Source organism: Falco biarmicus, chromosome 3 (genome assembly GCF_023638135.1).
Source record: "Falco biarmicus isolate bFalBia1 chromosome 3, bFalBia1.pri, whole genome shotgun sequence".
Classification (NCBI taxonomy): domain Eukaryota; kingdom Metazoa; phylum Chordata; class Aves; order Falconiformes; family Falconidae; genus Falco; species Falco biarmicus.
In genome coordinates this window covers 69,788,424-69,803,314 of record NC_079290.1, presented here as the reverse complement: position 1 = coordinate 69,803,314, position 14,891 = coordinate 69,788,424, and the positions used below count along the sequence as shown (strand labels likewise).

The 14,891-nt window shown below is 39.1% G+C and overlaps 1 protein-coding gene across 4 annotated transcripts in view; it reads left to right on the top strand.

Annotated features, from left to right (window-relative positions):
• MBP (myelin basic protein) overlaps positions 1-14,891 on the top strand; it is a 120,223-nt gene that overhangs the window by 52,226 nt on the left and 53,106 nt on the right. For all 4 annotated transcript variants that reach the window (XM_056331380.1, XM_056331381.1, XM_056331379.1 and 1 more), the window contains exon 3: positions 7,171-7,261. In XM_056331380.1, the coding sequence (XP_056187355.1) occupies positions 7,171-7,261 (91 nt within the window). The remainder of the gene's footprint in view (positions 1-7,170; positions 7,262-14,891) is intronic.

Genomic DNA, 14,891 nt, shown 5'->3' with positions numbered 1-14,891 from the left:
GTGTGTTCCCAAGTGTAGTTTTTGGTCCTTATATTGATATTCACTGTTCTGTATTGTGTGTGCCACTGCGCTGCTGTTACAGCTGAGGTGGTGGTCGTTGTGCTGCTCTGTGGGACCAGGGTGGGATTTGTAGAGGAAACAAGTCATAGCTCTGTCCATACTTGTTTGAATTTCAGGTGATGCAGGTTTCCTGTGTATGGTTTCAGGATTAATGTGCACAGAGCAAAAGTCATATGACTGGATTCTTGCTTCAAATTGAAAATATTGACCCGTAGTGTATTTTTGTGTCTTAAGTAATTTTGCAAATTCCTTGCCGTTTTATGAGAATTCCTGATTCTGGCAGTGTCTTGGAGTACCTACAGAATAACAGGTCACTCACATAGCTTTTCTTCTCCCTCAGCCCCTATGTATAGGGGACATGAGTTTGGGTTTGTTGGGGTTTTTTTCAGTTCATGGTACTCATGGGAAAACCTTGATTCTTGCACAGGGTTGTCTGTCCTGGTTTTTATTTTTTTGTTTTGTTTTCCAAATGAACTCTGTCATTTTAGCACCTTTCTCCCAAATGTGATTAGCCTTTGTCAGTAGTATGGACACAGCAATGGGATCACTTGCGCTCCCTCCTCAGCACTGGGGGAATCCCTTATGGACTAGTGAAAGCTGACTAGCGGCATACTGTGGATCCATTAGTTGTCTCTATCTGTTATGTTCTGAAGGGAAGAAATTTTAGTTCAGTTATTAAATATGAGAACCCCATTGTGGTCATGAACCTTTTCTGAAAATGAAACAGAATTGCTATAAAGGCAAGATATCCTGTGTATTAACCCAATTTGTAAGAACGTCACAAACAGAAGTAGTTCCCTCTCATAAATGGAGGGAAACATATAGCAAAATAGTGTGGAACTGGTAATGGGAAATGTAGCAAATTTTTGAGTTGAAATTCAGTGTTTTGTACTACAACCCCTCAGTATCTAAAGGTTTTAAAAATAGACTGAATGCATTTCTTCAAAGACCCAGATAATGTGTTTGAAGCATCTCTAAACCTTTTTCAAAGGGCCTTTGTCTGCCTTAAGGGTTAGTGATGGGATCCTTTTGTTTGAAACTTCTTTTGAAATCCTCCATCGATGACATTAGCAGCAGTGGGACTGTACTGTTGGAACTGAGAGGAACAGAAAACTGTCCTTGGAAAACTCTAGTCCTCTCTCTTTCCATCACTGTCATTTTTTCCATTCTTTTACCTTAAATAAGATTTTGACATGTGCACAGGAACGTGAGACTAATTACTCTTTATATAGAAGTTACTGAGTAGATGATATTTTGAGTTCCATTTTAGAGACTGAATGTAAAGAATCTGTAGAAGTGAAAATTAAACTGAGAATATGCGGTATACCAGAAAACTGGAGATTATTCTGATTAGCTTGCTGTTTAAAGGAGTTATTTCATTTATCTGAAAATTAATGGGAAAATTTCAATCCTTTTCATGACTGCTGGGGACTGAAGAACTGATAGAGGAGTTCCTGGAACATTTGCAAGAGCTTGAAGCTGTAAAGATGAACTAAGCTTCAGTCTGGCATAACCCTATTCTGAATTACAGCAGTAGACTTGCTCAGGGAGTACAGATAACTGCTATGGCATTGCTAAAATTCACCATTCACATTCTGTGCAAGAAGCCTGGTGCTTGCTAGTATGAATTTCTGTATTATTGGAAAGGGGGTTGGAAAATCTCCACAATTTAAGAGGAATTAATGGATGATTTCAGGAAGATGCTTGAAGATACTCATTAATGCAGGTCCAAGAGATTTCTGCCCACCTGAATAGGCCCAGCTGCTATTTCATGAGTTCTTGCTGCTAATAAGGGTTGTTCACAACATCTCATCTGTTTGTGTTACGCTCTGCCTGTAAAACTCCTCACAATGGATGTGAGCTAAAAACTTTGAGGTTGATAGAGGTCTCTGAAAAGAAAATAACAAGGAATTTCTCCAGCTTTCATGAAAGCAACGCTGTTAGTACTTAATCTGGAGATGCAGAATACAAAAGCAACAAAGAATATGATCACTGTTAGAATGACATACTGCTGCAATCGTAAGGACAGGATGTATTTGGTATGTAGAGAAACACTCACGCATTTGGTGGACTTAGCGATACATGACCCTCAGTCATGTTACTGTCACATTTCTGAAGGAGCACATATCCATGACTTACAGATTTTTCTTAATTTTTTTTTCCTCTGAAACTCTGTGAAAGTTCAGTTATGTCTGAGAAGAGGCAACACATACAATGTCCTTAAGGTGAACTAGAACGTGAACATCATACACACATTTTGTGAATATTAAATGAAAGGTAGCCTTGCATGATAGAATTTAGGTGAATATCACTGCTGAGGTGGAAGTTCAGGAATGTTTTGCAGAGTTCTTCAGCCAAGTCTGGAGTTGCGTGATCTACTGCTATGGATACAGTTTAGATTGTCAAGATTGTTACTGCCTACAACAATTTACCCTTTTTCTGTTACTCAAAATGGAGGTTTATTGCAAGTCAGATCTGGTTTTATACACTAGAAACTCTTGTCTGTCTTTTGAGGTGGTGTCTGTTGCTTGTCTTAATTTTGTAAATGTAGCATAGAGAAAGAATCAAGTGTTTTACCGTGCCCCCAATTCTGCTAGGTGTTGTGGACTTAAGTGCAGGGAAGATAACATGCTATGGATAGGAAGGAATGAACAAATGAGAATGAGAGAAGGAACTGGAGAAATGGCTGTGTGGCCAAAGCTGCAGTTCATGCGCTCATGCTCTGTGTTGTTTTGCTGCAATTAGAACTTCTGATGTCAGTGTGGCACTTTTCTGAAGAAAAAAAAAAAAGAAAGAAATTTCAGTCTGTTCTCATTTGTGCCATTGGGATGGAGCTAAACATGCTAGCTAAGTATGTAAGAAAGCAGAGTAGATTGTATAAGGTAGGAATGACAGCACAGACGAGTCTCTGCTTCACCTTGGATTTATTTAATTCTGTTTAATTTATTTAATTTTAGACATAACAAGCCTTGAATAATTGGTTTCTGATGAGAAGTTTTGACTTTTCTGTGTGTTTTTGTCATTTGCAAAATGAAGTAATTGAGTAGCAGTCTTATGGTTAAAGGAAAAGAAATAATCCTTTCCTAACTAGTATGCAAAAATGACAAGGTAGTTAAAAAGCTGGCTTGAATGCTCCGGAGTACAACTTTCCATTTCCAAGTTCTATGTTTTCTTGAGGACATAGCTACTGCAGTAGATGTGATATGCTTCACGGCACTTTTCAGCCTCGCCTGGTACTGTGGTGCCTGCAGAATACAGCTCGTTGTAACTCAGCATTTCTTAGTATTTCCCATTAGGTAAAGATCATCTAAATAGGACTGATAGCAGCAAAATACAAACAGCCTTGCTTCTTGCACTAGTGGTGTATATACAGTCAAAGCATGATTTTTGATATTGCTATTCATTTGTTGCAAATATTTTGATAGCTACCTGTTTGTATATTTACCTATCAAAGTTTTTAAAATGTTGTGTAACGTGGAGACTGTGGTGCTCACTTGGTGGATAATGAGGAAACAGGTGAACTGAATCACAAGGCATTGGTGAGCAGCTACAATGGGAAGCTGGGCCAAAAGTGTCTTGTAAAACTGGCAGATTACAATGCAATTTCTAATTTTTATCAGGGCTGAGTGAAGAGCAGCTATATATGTACATATTCACGTAGACACAGTTGCAGTATATGTGCGCATCTTGTTTTGTAACTACTTTATGAAATGATAGAAATATTTCTATTCTGTGGCCAGCTGTTACCATGAAGTAGGTGCTGGCATGCTACTTTAGTGTTGCATGGTATTTTGGAACACGAGTGGCCCAATTCATGTAAGAAATGTAACTCCAGTTTGCTTTGATTGTGATCTTGGTGCTCAGTGGTTTCTCTCCCAATGTCAGAACACCTGCAGGATGGGGGACGTTCTCCTCACTTGTTCTGAAGTACAGGTTGGAGGCCCTAGCTCAGAAGAGGGTCTAAGAACATTGAGAAAGCCTGTCTCATGTCAGGAAACTTGACTTGAGTTCCAGTTTATATGCTAATTTGTGGTGATCGAGGAAATGTGTTTTGGGGAGAGTGAGGGAGGATTTTTTTATTTAGGCCTATGTAATAATTGTTTCATGCTAAAATCAGGTGTAATCTATAATTCTTAGGAACTGATGCTGTAAAATAAAACTATTTTGCCTATCACTTCTGAAATCGCACAGAGTCGTCGACCTGAAAGTAAGAGCTAGATAGAATTACATTTACTATGTTATGTACAAAGGGCCTTTATTGTATAACCACCCACAAGCACTTTATAACTGCAGGTAAAGAATCTCTCCTGGCACAGTGTGAGGGAATGTAGCTTTACTTCTGTTTATTGGTTGGAAGGATAGAGACACTTATAATTTTTAGGACACTGGAAAACAGAATTAAGCAACTGGCTAAATCTTGTATTTTAAAATGCTCTTTCATAATGTAACTTGTTTTAGAGGATGTGGATCATTGTTCTTTTCAAGTGATCTTTCTTGTATTGTTTTTGTTAATACAGATATTAAGTATGCCGGTAATCATGTGTCATGTAAATTTTTAGTGCAAATAATAAGGAAATCTTTTTAAAGTTTGCATTTTGTTAAGAAGCCATGCCAAGTAAATTTATATCCAGCCGTGCACTGCCATGTTTTAGGCTGATGCCACACAACTTTTCCTGTCAGTATCTCAGAGCTGACATTTGTCAACATCAACATTGTGGCTTATCCAGGGAGCAGACAGCATAGCTTCTGTGCAGTTCTTCCCAGTGATTTAACTCGAATCAGAGTATGTCAGGGCTCTGTCTTTCTAATTTCCCTGAGACTGCCAAAAAACATGTTTTTAAAGTAAGGGATGCAGACAGCTTCCTAGTAAGGATTTGGATTGACAACTTGTTTTATAGACACCTCTGAGTATCTGTTGGGTAGTGTTTTGTTGCTGTTGCTCTTAATGCCTTTGCAGCAGGTGTCAGACTTCCAGCTGTTTCCAAAGAGGAACAGCAATCCCTCTCCTCATGCGCCACCAGCTTCACCATATGCTAAATACAATGGAATATATTTGAAAATGGAGCTAACAGGCACTATCTTTGCAAAACCTAGATGAATAGTTCTGATCAGTTCAGCTGTTCCCATCATCTGGGAAAGCCCTGAAACTGGTTTGATCATCTAATTGTATGAATTGTGTGTCATCCATCATGGCACAATTTTTAGTGGCGTTTTGCTTTGGGATTGGCTTATTCTGCTGTAGCAGGTGTTGTCTTTCCTTTTTTTCAGTGTTCAGGGCTGTTCTCCATCTCTTTCTACAAAGATGTAGTTGAGTTGCTTCTCACTATAGAGCAACTAAAATAGGTTGGTGAACCTGACCGCAACATGCAGCTTACTGAATCTCAGTGGCCTCTACATTCAAGTGGCTCTGTAAACCAGTACAGATGCTGTAGACTTTAGTATGTGTCCTACTGGGTGTGTGGAGAGCACCTAACACACTGCAAACTGGGTGGATCCACAACTTACAAATCATATCTGTGGGGACAAGGCTTAAGTAGTTGTGCTGATGACAAAGTTGTTTACCAAAAGCAAGTTGTCTCCCAGTATAGCCACTGCTGATTTCTGACTGGGTCCCTCCATCTTCCCAAGGGACACTAGTTAACCCAAACTGAGGTGAGCATCTGCTAAAACTGTCTTGTCTCCTCAGCTTTGAGAGATAGATAGCTGATGGGTTTTCTGCATGGGATGCTCGGGTTGGTGCCTTGAGGCAGTGCAGAATCCTTTCTTTTCTGCAGGTGTTTCTTCCTCTGAAACAGTTTCTCCTTTCTTTCCTGTTCTCTCTGCTTTCTCTAATTCTTGTCTGCTGCTGGGTGACACCAGTAGGCTCCTAGGTCTGTCTGTCTTTCATTTTTTTTCTTAACAAAGCTTACTGTCTTTCTTCAAAGTCTCTTGAGTTCATGTGCCTTAAGTTTGTACTCCTCTGTTCTGTAGGGAGGTTGATAGACTTAACTTACCTGTCATTTTTTATCTTCTATATGGTTGTTAAAAAGGGGAAATAAGAGACCACTTTACGAAGAGACCAGTTTGGAAGTGTGCTATGTTTCTGAGGGCAGAGCTGGTAATTTTCATGGAAAGATTGTATAGCAACATTTTCAAAACCTAAGTCAGAATTTATACATTGTACAAAGGTGATTGCTCCAAAACATCACACAAAGTCTTCTGAATGAGTATGTACTTGAACAGAATGATATCTGTCCTTTAAAAAGCATAGGCATACTGCATTTCTTTTTTTTTTTCTTCCTCAACTCTTAGTCCAGTAATGTTTAATATTGCATCAGTCACTTCATATCCATTGCTCAACAGTTGACTGCATGTGAAATTTACTGTGTGCATTGCTGCAAGCATGCATGTACATTTCTCTTGAGTATCAAACTAAAATGTTTTGAAAACATCAGTTTGTTTATTTTTTTAGTAGCAATGTAAATATTTAAAACTCAGGGTTTCACAGGGTATGCTTTCTTCAGTCTTTTCTAGGTAGGGAGTGAAATGCTTTGACTTCTGGCAATTTAAGTGTTGAAACTGTTGACTTACCTCTGGGCCCTGTCTAACACCAGGTAGCTATTTGGCAGGTTTGTCTCAGAAAGAGAGAAGTACATGAGTTGGTTGAAGACTTGAAGATGGCTGCTTCTAAGCAATCTCTAGCTCACTTATCTTTGCTCTGTAAGGAGAAATATTTGTGCACTATCTTCTGATCTCTTGGTTCACTAAGTAAACAATGGAAGATGTCAATAGAAAGAAAAGGAAATATGAGGAGGAAAGGTGGAAACTTACAAGTTTTGACATGGTTTTTAAGATCTATCTCATTTAGATAGGGCTTTTCTAGCCCTCTTCTTATGTCCTCTAGTGAGTTTGAAACAGATTCAGAACCCCCCAAAATCTGTGTTTTCTGAGAGTATTTCCCTTTGATATTTTGCAAAACCACACATATATATAGATATCAAAACCCTCTGTGTTAATGATTCTGTATTCATTAAGAATGTAATGTGTGCATAATTAGAGAAATTTGAAGAATGTTTCTATTTGATAATTATTAAAAAAAAACCCTAATCTGAAAAGCTGTTTGTTTTACAGAATGCTGAAGTCAAGGTGGAGGAAGCAGCTAAAGAAAGTCCAAAAGCAGCCAGACTAACACAGCAGTCTTCAGAGGATAATGAAGTATTTGGTGAGTTACTTGGACATCTGGAAAATGTTATTTGATCTGTTAGTTCAGAAAAGAGAATTCCCACAAAATTCTTGTGATCTGCTTAATGTTGGTGTATAGCATTTGAGTGTGGGCCATACAGTTCCACAGAGACCTAGAAAGGTAGAGGAGAGGACCATGAAGAAAACAAATGGGCACCAAAGGTCTAAAATAAATCATCTCTGAAGAAGGACTTGCTGTTGGTTACCACAGAGAAGAAAGACTGAGTGCAAGTGTTCGATAAAATTAAAGATGTATGCAGTAAGAGGGAAAATAAACTTTTCTCAGTCCGTAATGGCTAGGACAAAGAGTGAATTCTTTAAATAGGAGAAAGAAAGATATGGTTAAATGTTGGGAAGGGGAATCCTAAAACAAATACTAAAATGTGGGGATGCATCATCTGGAAAGTGTGAAGATTCATCATTGTGGGCCTGTAAAAAAACAGGTTACACAACAGTCTAAACTGACGTAATGTAGTTCATCTTGTTGCAGACAGATAGACTAGATGACCTTTTAAGATACTTGGAGGCCTAGATTTTAAATAAACTCATTGTGATAGTTTTCTGTGAATCCCCCTCTGCCTATAGGTTTTGCTGGTAGTTTTATTATTTGATCTGAAATCTGTATTTGGCCTTTTCTTCTGCATTAAGATCTGGAAAATGGGCAGGGAAACCTTATAACTTTGTTGATTTTATGCTAGTAGAACTCAAATAAAAAAGCAATAGTCTAACATTAATGCAGGAGGGGTGAGGGCAAGACTGAAAGTTTATCAGTTGGTATAGTATTGTTTCCATGTATTTATTATGTTCTAGAATGGAAGCTCAATGTCTGTGGAAGACATGTGGATTTTATTAAGGCTGACTAGCTTGAAAACTTTTGGATGAGTCAAATATTTTTGAATACAGTAAAGATTTTTTTTTATTTTAAGGTACAAAAGGAATGGAGTATGAATAATTAAATCCTTCTTACTATATATGGAAACAATGCTTGTGATCATTTAAACTAGTTTCAAATCAGCTTTCCTCAATGAGATAGTGTAGTGTGATTGGCACGTGAACCTGAATTCCTGGTGTGGATGATTCCAACACTGATCATATAATGCCAGTGTCTCAAGAATCCACAAGTGGACTTAAGAACTAGGTTTCAATTTCATTAATTCAGTAGTGAAGCTGTTACCTAATTTGCTCTACGACTGCTCCACTGGTTATTTGCATAGATCCAGTAGATCCAGTGTTACTGTTTATAGAGCCCCACAGCACTGTGTAATGTGCAGCTCAAAGCGTGTAATTTCCCAGTTCAGATCTCTGGTTTTCTTTCTGTGAGAAGGATGTAGACAGCAAAGCAAGGAGACCTCTGTCTGCCTCTTTCTACCAGAGAAATCTCAGGCTTTTAAACCTTCTCTGGTCTGTTCCCTAGCCCCATGTACCAGTGAGCTAAACCAGTAGTCAAGCCTGTGGTCCGTATGGGGACTGGGAACTTAAAAATGGGAATTAAAAACACTGAAGTTCACTGTTGGTAGGCTTAAAATCACCATCCTGTGATCCATACCCTCACTATAAATTCTTGTACTCATTTAAGAAGGTTGACATGCAGTGTACTGCATGTTCTTTAAAGCTAATGATTTACTAACAGATTGCTAAATATTTCCATGTTCCAAATCTGTAACTGAACTGCTTATCTAAGGTAAGCCAATGATCAGCCTTTGATAACTTGATGTTACAAGGAGGAAAATTTCTTTCCAACTCAAAACCACTCAGACTTTAGGGTCTTAAATCAACCCTTTTACCACTTTACAAATGAAAGTCTGGTTTGTTTGTTGTTTTTAAGATTAGGTCAAAATGGGGTGAAAAAAAAAAAGGAAACATGGTGTAAATGGAGTCTGTAATCTTCTTTTTCACCCTGGTCAAGTGAGGAAATCAAAGTGGATTGAAGGTGCAAATGAAACCACCTTAGTGTGAGACTCCCTGAGAGTCGGGGAAAAAATTTTGGCAGATAACAAATTTCATGGCTCTGAGAATGATATTGTTGTAGGTACTTGCCTTTCCCTGCAGTTGTGGGCAATTTCTTAAGATGCTCAAATCCATCTTATAGGGGATAAATAGTAAGCTTGAAACAGTTTTCCCTAGGTGAGTTATTTGCTGTCCTGTGACTTCAGTGATTAGATTACAGACCCTGCTCAGTTATTCTCCCTCTGGGCTGATCTATTTCAAGCTATCCCTCATTTCTTTCTTTTTTCTTTTTCCCCAGTGATGCTAGTTATAATGAGCGCACCAGCAGTTGGTTAATTTATAGCTTCAGCTTTGACTGGAATCCCTCTTCTGAGTAATTCTAAATAGCCTCCAGTCTCTTTGAGTGGGTACAGCGCAGTGTTCCCTTTTCACATAGATCGCTATCTTCTGTGCCTTATTTACTTATTTTTCAGGAACATCACTGTCCCCAGCTTTCTCTGGACAATGCCACCCCCTACAGAAAGGTTAGCGCAGGCACCAGAGAAGTCAGTTCCTGCCCGATGCAGCCGCTGAGCCCTCTTCAGAAACGGGGGCAGCAACCCTTGCCTGCTGCCTGCCTGTTCTGTCTTGGTGCTGGGTGTGCAGCAGGCACTCGGAGGGGTGGTGTCCCCCTGCATGCACCGCCTGTCCCTCTTCGCTGAGCCACCCGGTGGCAGCAACTGCCAGTCCCTGGCAGCCACCAGAGTGCCTGGGTTGTCAGGTCAAAGGCTCTTGAGCAAAGGAGACAGAAATACCTTCCTTTGCTCTTGTGCCCCGCCCCCTCTCCAAGGTCAGTATTGTCTTGGACCAGGTGACAATATGATTTTTCAGGAAAAGGGAACTTTCTGTGCTGTGGACAGATTGGAATAGATGCGATTGCTAGAGATTGTTATACAGAAGGTATCTGAGGGAGCTGCAACATTTGAATACAGCAGTATTTCATTTGGAAATGTGGTTTCTGCATTCTCTATTGGTGGGGTACAGTTTTGGAGGCAAGCACATTATTATTGATTGAAAATGTTGCGGTACTAAGGAACCAAGTATGGATACCTCTTTCAAGTCTGCTAGACCCAATAGCATTCTTTGTAGATACAAGCAAGGATTGATCCACTACTGTGGAGAGCCACTTGTGAGCGAACATGAATGTCAGCTTTCTTCTTCTACTTCCTCTTCTTCGTATGGGTTGCATTTGGGAGTTAACGTTCTGGAGGTTTTTTTAAATTTCTCTTTAATATTTATTTTTATACTGGGGTATAGCTGAAATGTCCTTACCAACGATAAAGCTGTATTGTACCAGCTGCTTTAAAAACATACAAACAAGTCAGGTATGTCTTGTGTTTCAGAGAGCAAATTCTCAAAGGCGATGAACTTTTTATACGAGAGGATAGAGTGGAGAAATGGAGCATAAGGGTAAGGATATGGGAAAGAAAGGAAATCTAGTCTGCACAGTAATGGCATTTGTAACTGAAATTCTGAATTAACAAGAGTTAGTTTTGTTTGTCCTTTGAAAGGATTTTCTTGTGACACCCAACAGAGTTCTGTTGTCTGATATATACTGAATATGCATCTGTGATGTGCAACTAGAATGTCTTGCTTGCTACAAACTTCTGTTGAACTTGCACGTAGTCAACATGGTCTCTGTTGCAACCAGTATGTATTCAGAAAAGGATCATGAATGACATCTCAGTCCAAGCAAGAGAAGAAAATTGCTGGGTAGAGTGCTATGCATTTGAAGAAATGCATCAGAAGGTGACTTCCAGAGATTATTTTCAGAAGTCTATTAGATCCACTAGTACTCTACAACTGTGAGATGGAAACATGGGAGCAAACTGTCTGACCTTCCTCTGGTACAATCCCATATTGCATTAACTTGGAAAAGGACATAGGCAGATTTTTATTGATACTTTTTTTCCATAGGGTTGAACTAACGTAAAATTACAAGTAAGGAAAAATTCTCCATGGGGGAACTGTAGTATGTTGACAGAGTATTTCCCTTTCTGATAGGAGTGAATAGTCAAAGTGTACTAACTTTCCAAGATACAGTAAGTCTTGGTCTTCTCAAACAGGAAAGTTTTATTCCTATCTAGCAGATCAGGTCTGAAATTGTATCTGTGGATGTGGCCATGATTCTCCATGGCTTGGTGCTTTCCAGTCATTCGTGCTGGGACTGGAGTTGTATTGTGGAGCATCCGTTTTGGGTGGTGGTGGTGTTTGGGTTTGATGGTTTTTCTTGTGTGTTTTGTTTTTATGAAAAAGGTGAAATTAACTCTCTTTTTTCCTCTAAAAGAAAAGATCAGAATTACAGAGCTATACTTCTTTTTTCTTCCCCCTTCACTTAGGCAAGAGGTGAGCCAGCTGTGTTCCGAGCATGGCAAAGTGACACTAAATGCAGCTCTGTCTGTCATTATGCCATTCTAATTGCAGTACTGGGTACATCCTGAGGTATCTTTTTGTATGCAGCACTTAGAGATATAGCTAGAAACTGTACATTCAGCACAATTCCACGGCAACCCTGACTCACCCTGATTCAGTGCTTATGCTGACGCCTGCTGCTGTGCCCTACGCAGAATGCCCTGTGGATAGCTGTATAACCTCATGCAGGCTGAAGAACTTCTGTCTCCACGAGATTTCCATCTGTAATGGTTTGACCGATGTAGTCACGCTCACCATTAGCCTCCCTTAACATGGGAGGACAAGGGTAGCCACAGTTGTAGGAATTTTTTGGATGCTGTGTATCAGCTACCAGTTTGGGGTGGGTTTTTTTTGTCCAGTTGGGGATTTAATGATGGTATATAAAGCCCATTCTCCTGAAATAATAGATAGTATCAATCTAGTGCAAATTAACATGTGGTCGTACAGAATATATTTACAAGGTGGGAATGTATATGATTGTGTGTTATATTTGCATGGATTTCACTCTTTTTCTTGTATACATTTTTGCTTTTTGATCCTTGTTTAAAAATCAGCGAGGGCAGAATGCAAAAGGAGGAAGCCGGAAGGCACTTAGCAGCTCTGGGCTGCACAATGCCTTTATCAGGAGGTGATGTGGTCCTGTCAGGAGCTTGCTAAAAGCTGAGGGTTATTGTAGTTCAGTGACCTTACTGGGAAGCTTCTCTCTTTGTAAACACAATCAATTGTGGGACACAAACTATGACTTTAATGCAAAATAATGGCAAGCTTACACACTCACAAAAAAAATCAATCTAGTGAGAAAGCAAATTGTCCTAAAATAGGTTATTATAACAATGCGGTTATTCCCTCTTGCATGAGAGGTAAATGGGGGAATTTAGTCTCCTGTAGTTTTTCATTATAAGCTAAGTAATTATTCTCTTTTTCCAACTGTCCACATATTTCCACTTTCCTTCACCAGCTCTTTCCTTTTCCCAATTTCTTGCAAGACTTTGCCTGTCTGCTTTCATCCAGAGATCACTGATTTATCAAAATTACAAGAGAAAATCTGGATTAACTTTCTGAGATAGAAAGAATAGGTTTACATTTTATTAAAAAAGTTTGGCATTTTTGTGCAGTTGTTGGATCTCAGAGGTGCTGCTCACAGCTTTGTCTTTTTAGTGTGTTTATGTCCATCTAAAGCTTCCTGCCCACCCCAGAAAAGAACTGAAACTCTGTTCTTGCAAGATCTTATGTATCATACAATGCTTTTTGCAAACTATGTGTAGTTTGTATATGGACAGGAGAAACCGAAGACTAGACAACTGCTGTGGTGGAAAGAGATCCACGGGATTTCAGAGGCAGCAGTAGGCCAGCTGGTGGGATTTTTTGTTATTTTAGGTTTTGAAGCTTTTTCTCAAGTACAGATACTTGTATATGTTACGTTAATTCTGTGGTTGATTTGGTTATGGCTCATTTTAATGGATTTTCTTTTTTTAACAATAGCATTCAAATGTGTTTGTTTTTCTGGCAGCCATCTGATGCTTTAAACAGTAACAGTAGCTCTTGGACATTTAACTAGTTAATATGCCATTATAATTAAGGTACTGCTCTACAGTAGCATCTAAACCTTTAAGATTACTTTCAGCATGGCACTAACGTTTGCCACAAAATTAGTGCACAGTGTGCTTAAGGGTTTTTAACGAGTCTGATCTGGTATGATTTTTCTCATCTGTACCATATTCAAGCTACATGCATAACAGAGGTTTGGAGTTGTCTTCTTTCATAGGGGCTGGAGTTGTTAACTAGATTAGTTAGCATAGACATGGACCTGAGCCAGTGATGCCTGTTGTATTTTCAGCAGTGCAGGGTTGGTGGGCTGTGCTCGCTGTAATTAATCAGCATAATAGCAGTATAATAAATGACTTGTTTATTATTTTAATGCTTGCTATACAGTGTACAGTATGTGCTGCTTCCCCGCCCCCCCTTGTTTATTCAGTAAGAGTGAGTCTGTATGCGAGATGGGGGGAAGCACAATAGGCATTTACCATCCTATTGTTATCCAGAGCACACATTGTAGCTGATTGTAAAAGTGAGGATGGTTAAGGGTGGTCTAACATCACATGTTGCTGGGTGGTGATATGAGGCCTTTGGCTAATTAGCTGGCTATGAAAACAAGTTACTCCTTTCCTAGTGTATTTTGTTGTCTTTGTTCTGTTAGCAGGCTGTGGCCCAAGGGAGTATTCTGTTTGCACAGAAGAAATGATGCCAAAACGGCACAGAGTAACTGCTCAGAGACAAATTTTGTCTTTAAGCAGCAAAGGTATTTATTTCGTGCAACGTTGGGGAGCTAGCCAATTGCACCGGACAAACTAGCTCCGAAGTTTTCAGTGAAAAGTCAGGTAATTTATACAGTTTTTGTGAGAGGTTACACAACATCTTTACATACATATTCATTTGATTTCAACACCTAATCATTCTATTCATAATAGGTGGATCTAGGTGGAGTAAACCTTTCAACTGTCTTTGTTCAACGATTTCCTGATTCATGGTCTCCTCTCCTTCAGGTGCCCACCTTATCTTTTCTAATTATTCAGAGTACCTTCCTTTAACATCATCATCGGTGGAACCTTTTCTAATTATTCAGAGTACATTCCTTTCTCATTGTACCAAACTCATCCTGACTAATGTTTTTAAGACCTTGCTCTGTTTCAGAAACAGAGTCCTTAGTGTTCTCTGCCACTGATCCTTATGTACCATCCAGTTTGGTTAAGGCAAATTTTTATCTGTAAATGAATTAAAAGTGCTTCTGAAAGATCTTTATTTGGGGGAAAGTAGCTGGGATGTTGCTGTTGTCCCATTTCCAGTTTTGTTGAGGCTGAATAAATGCTCAGTTCTGGTTTGAGTGAAATAAGAAGTGAAATAGTCCTCCATGAGCCAACCACTCTTCTGTTGTGTTAGCTGAAACAGCTGTTGCCATTAAAGTTTCATTACAATATGACTCACATTTTAATGCAACGGCTAGAAGAGAGCCAGAATAATTTTTTGTACAATCTATTAGGACATGGAAACACCAGCTGAGATTGATAAGCCTTTTTGTATTAAATAAAATAAGAAAGTGACCTACTTTGACTTACTGCATAATAACAACTACAGAATTTCATTGGGTAATTCCTGGATCAAATCCATAATACTTCATTTAAGCCAGAATAATGTCCTGTTGCAAAAATTGTATA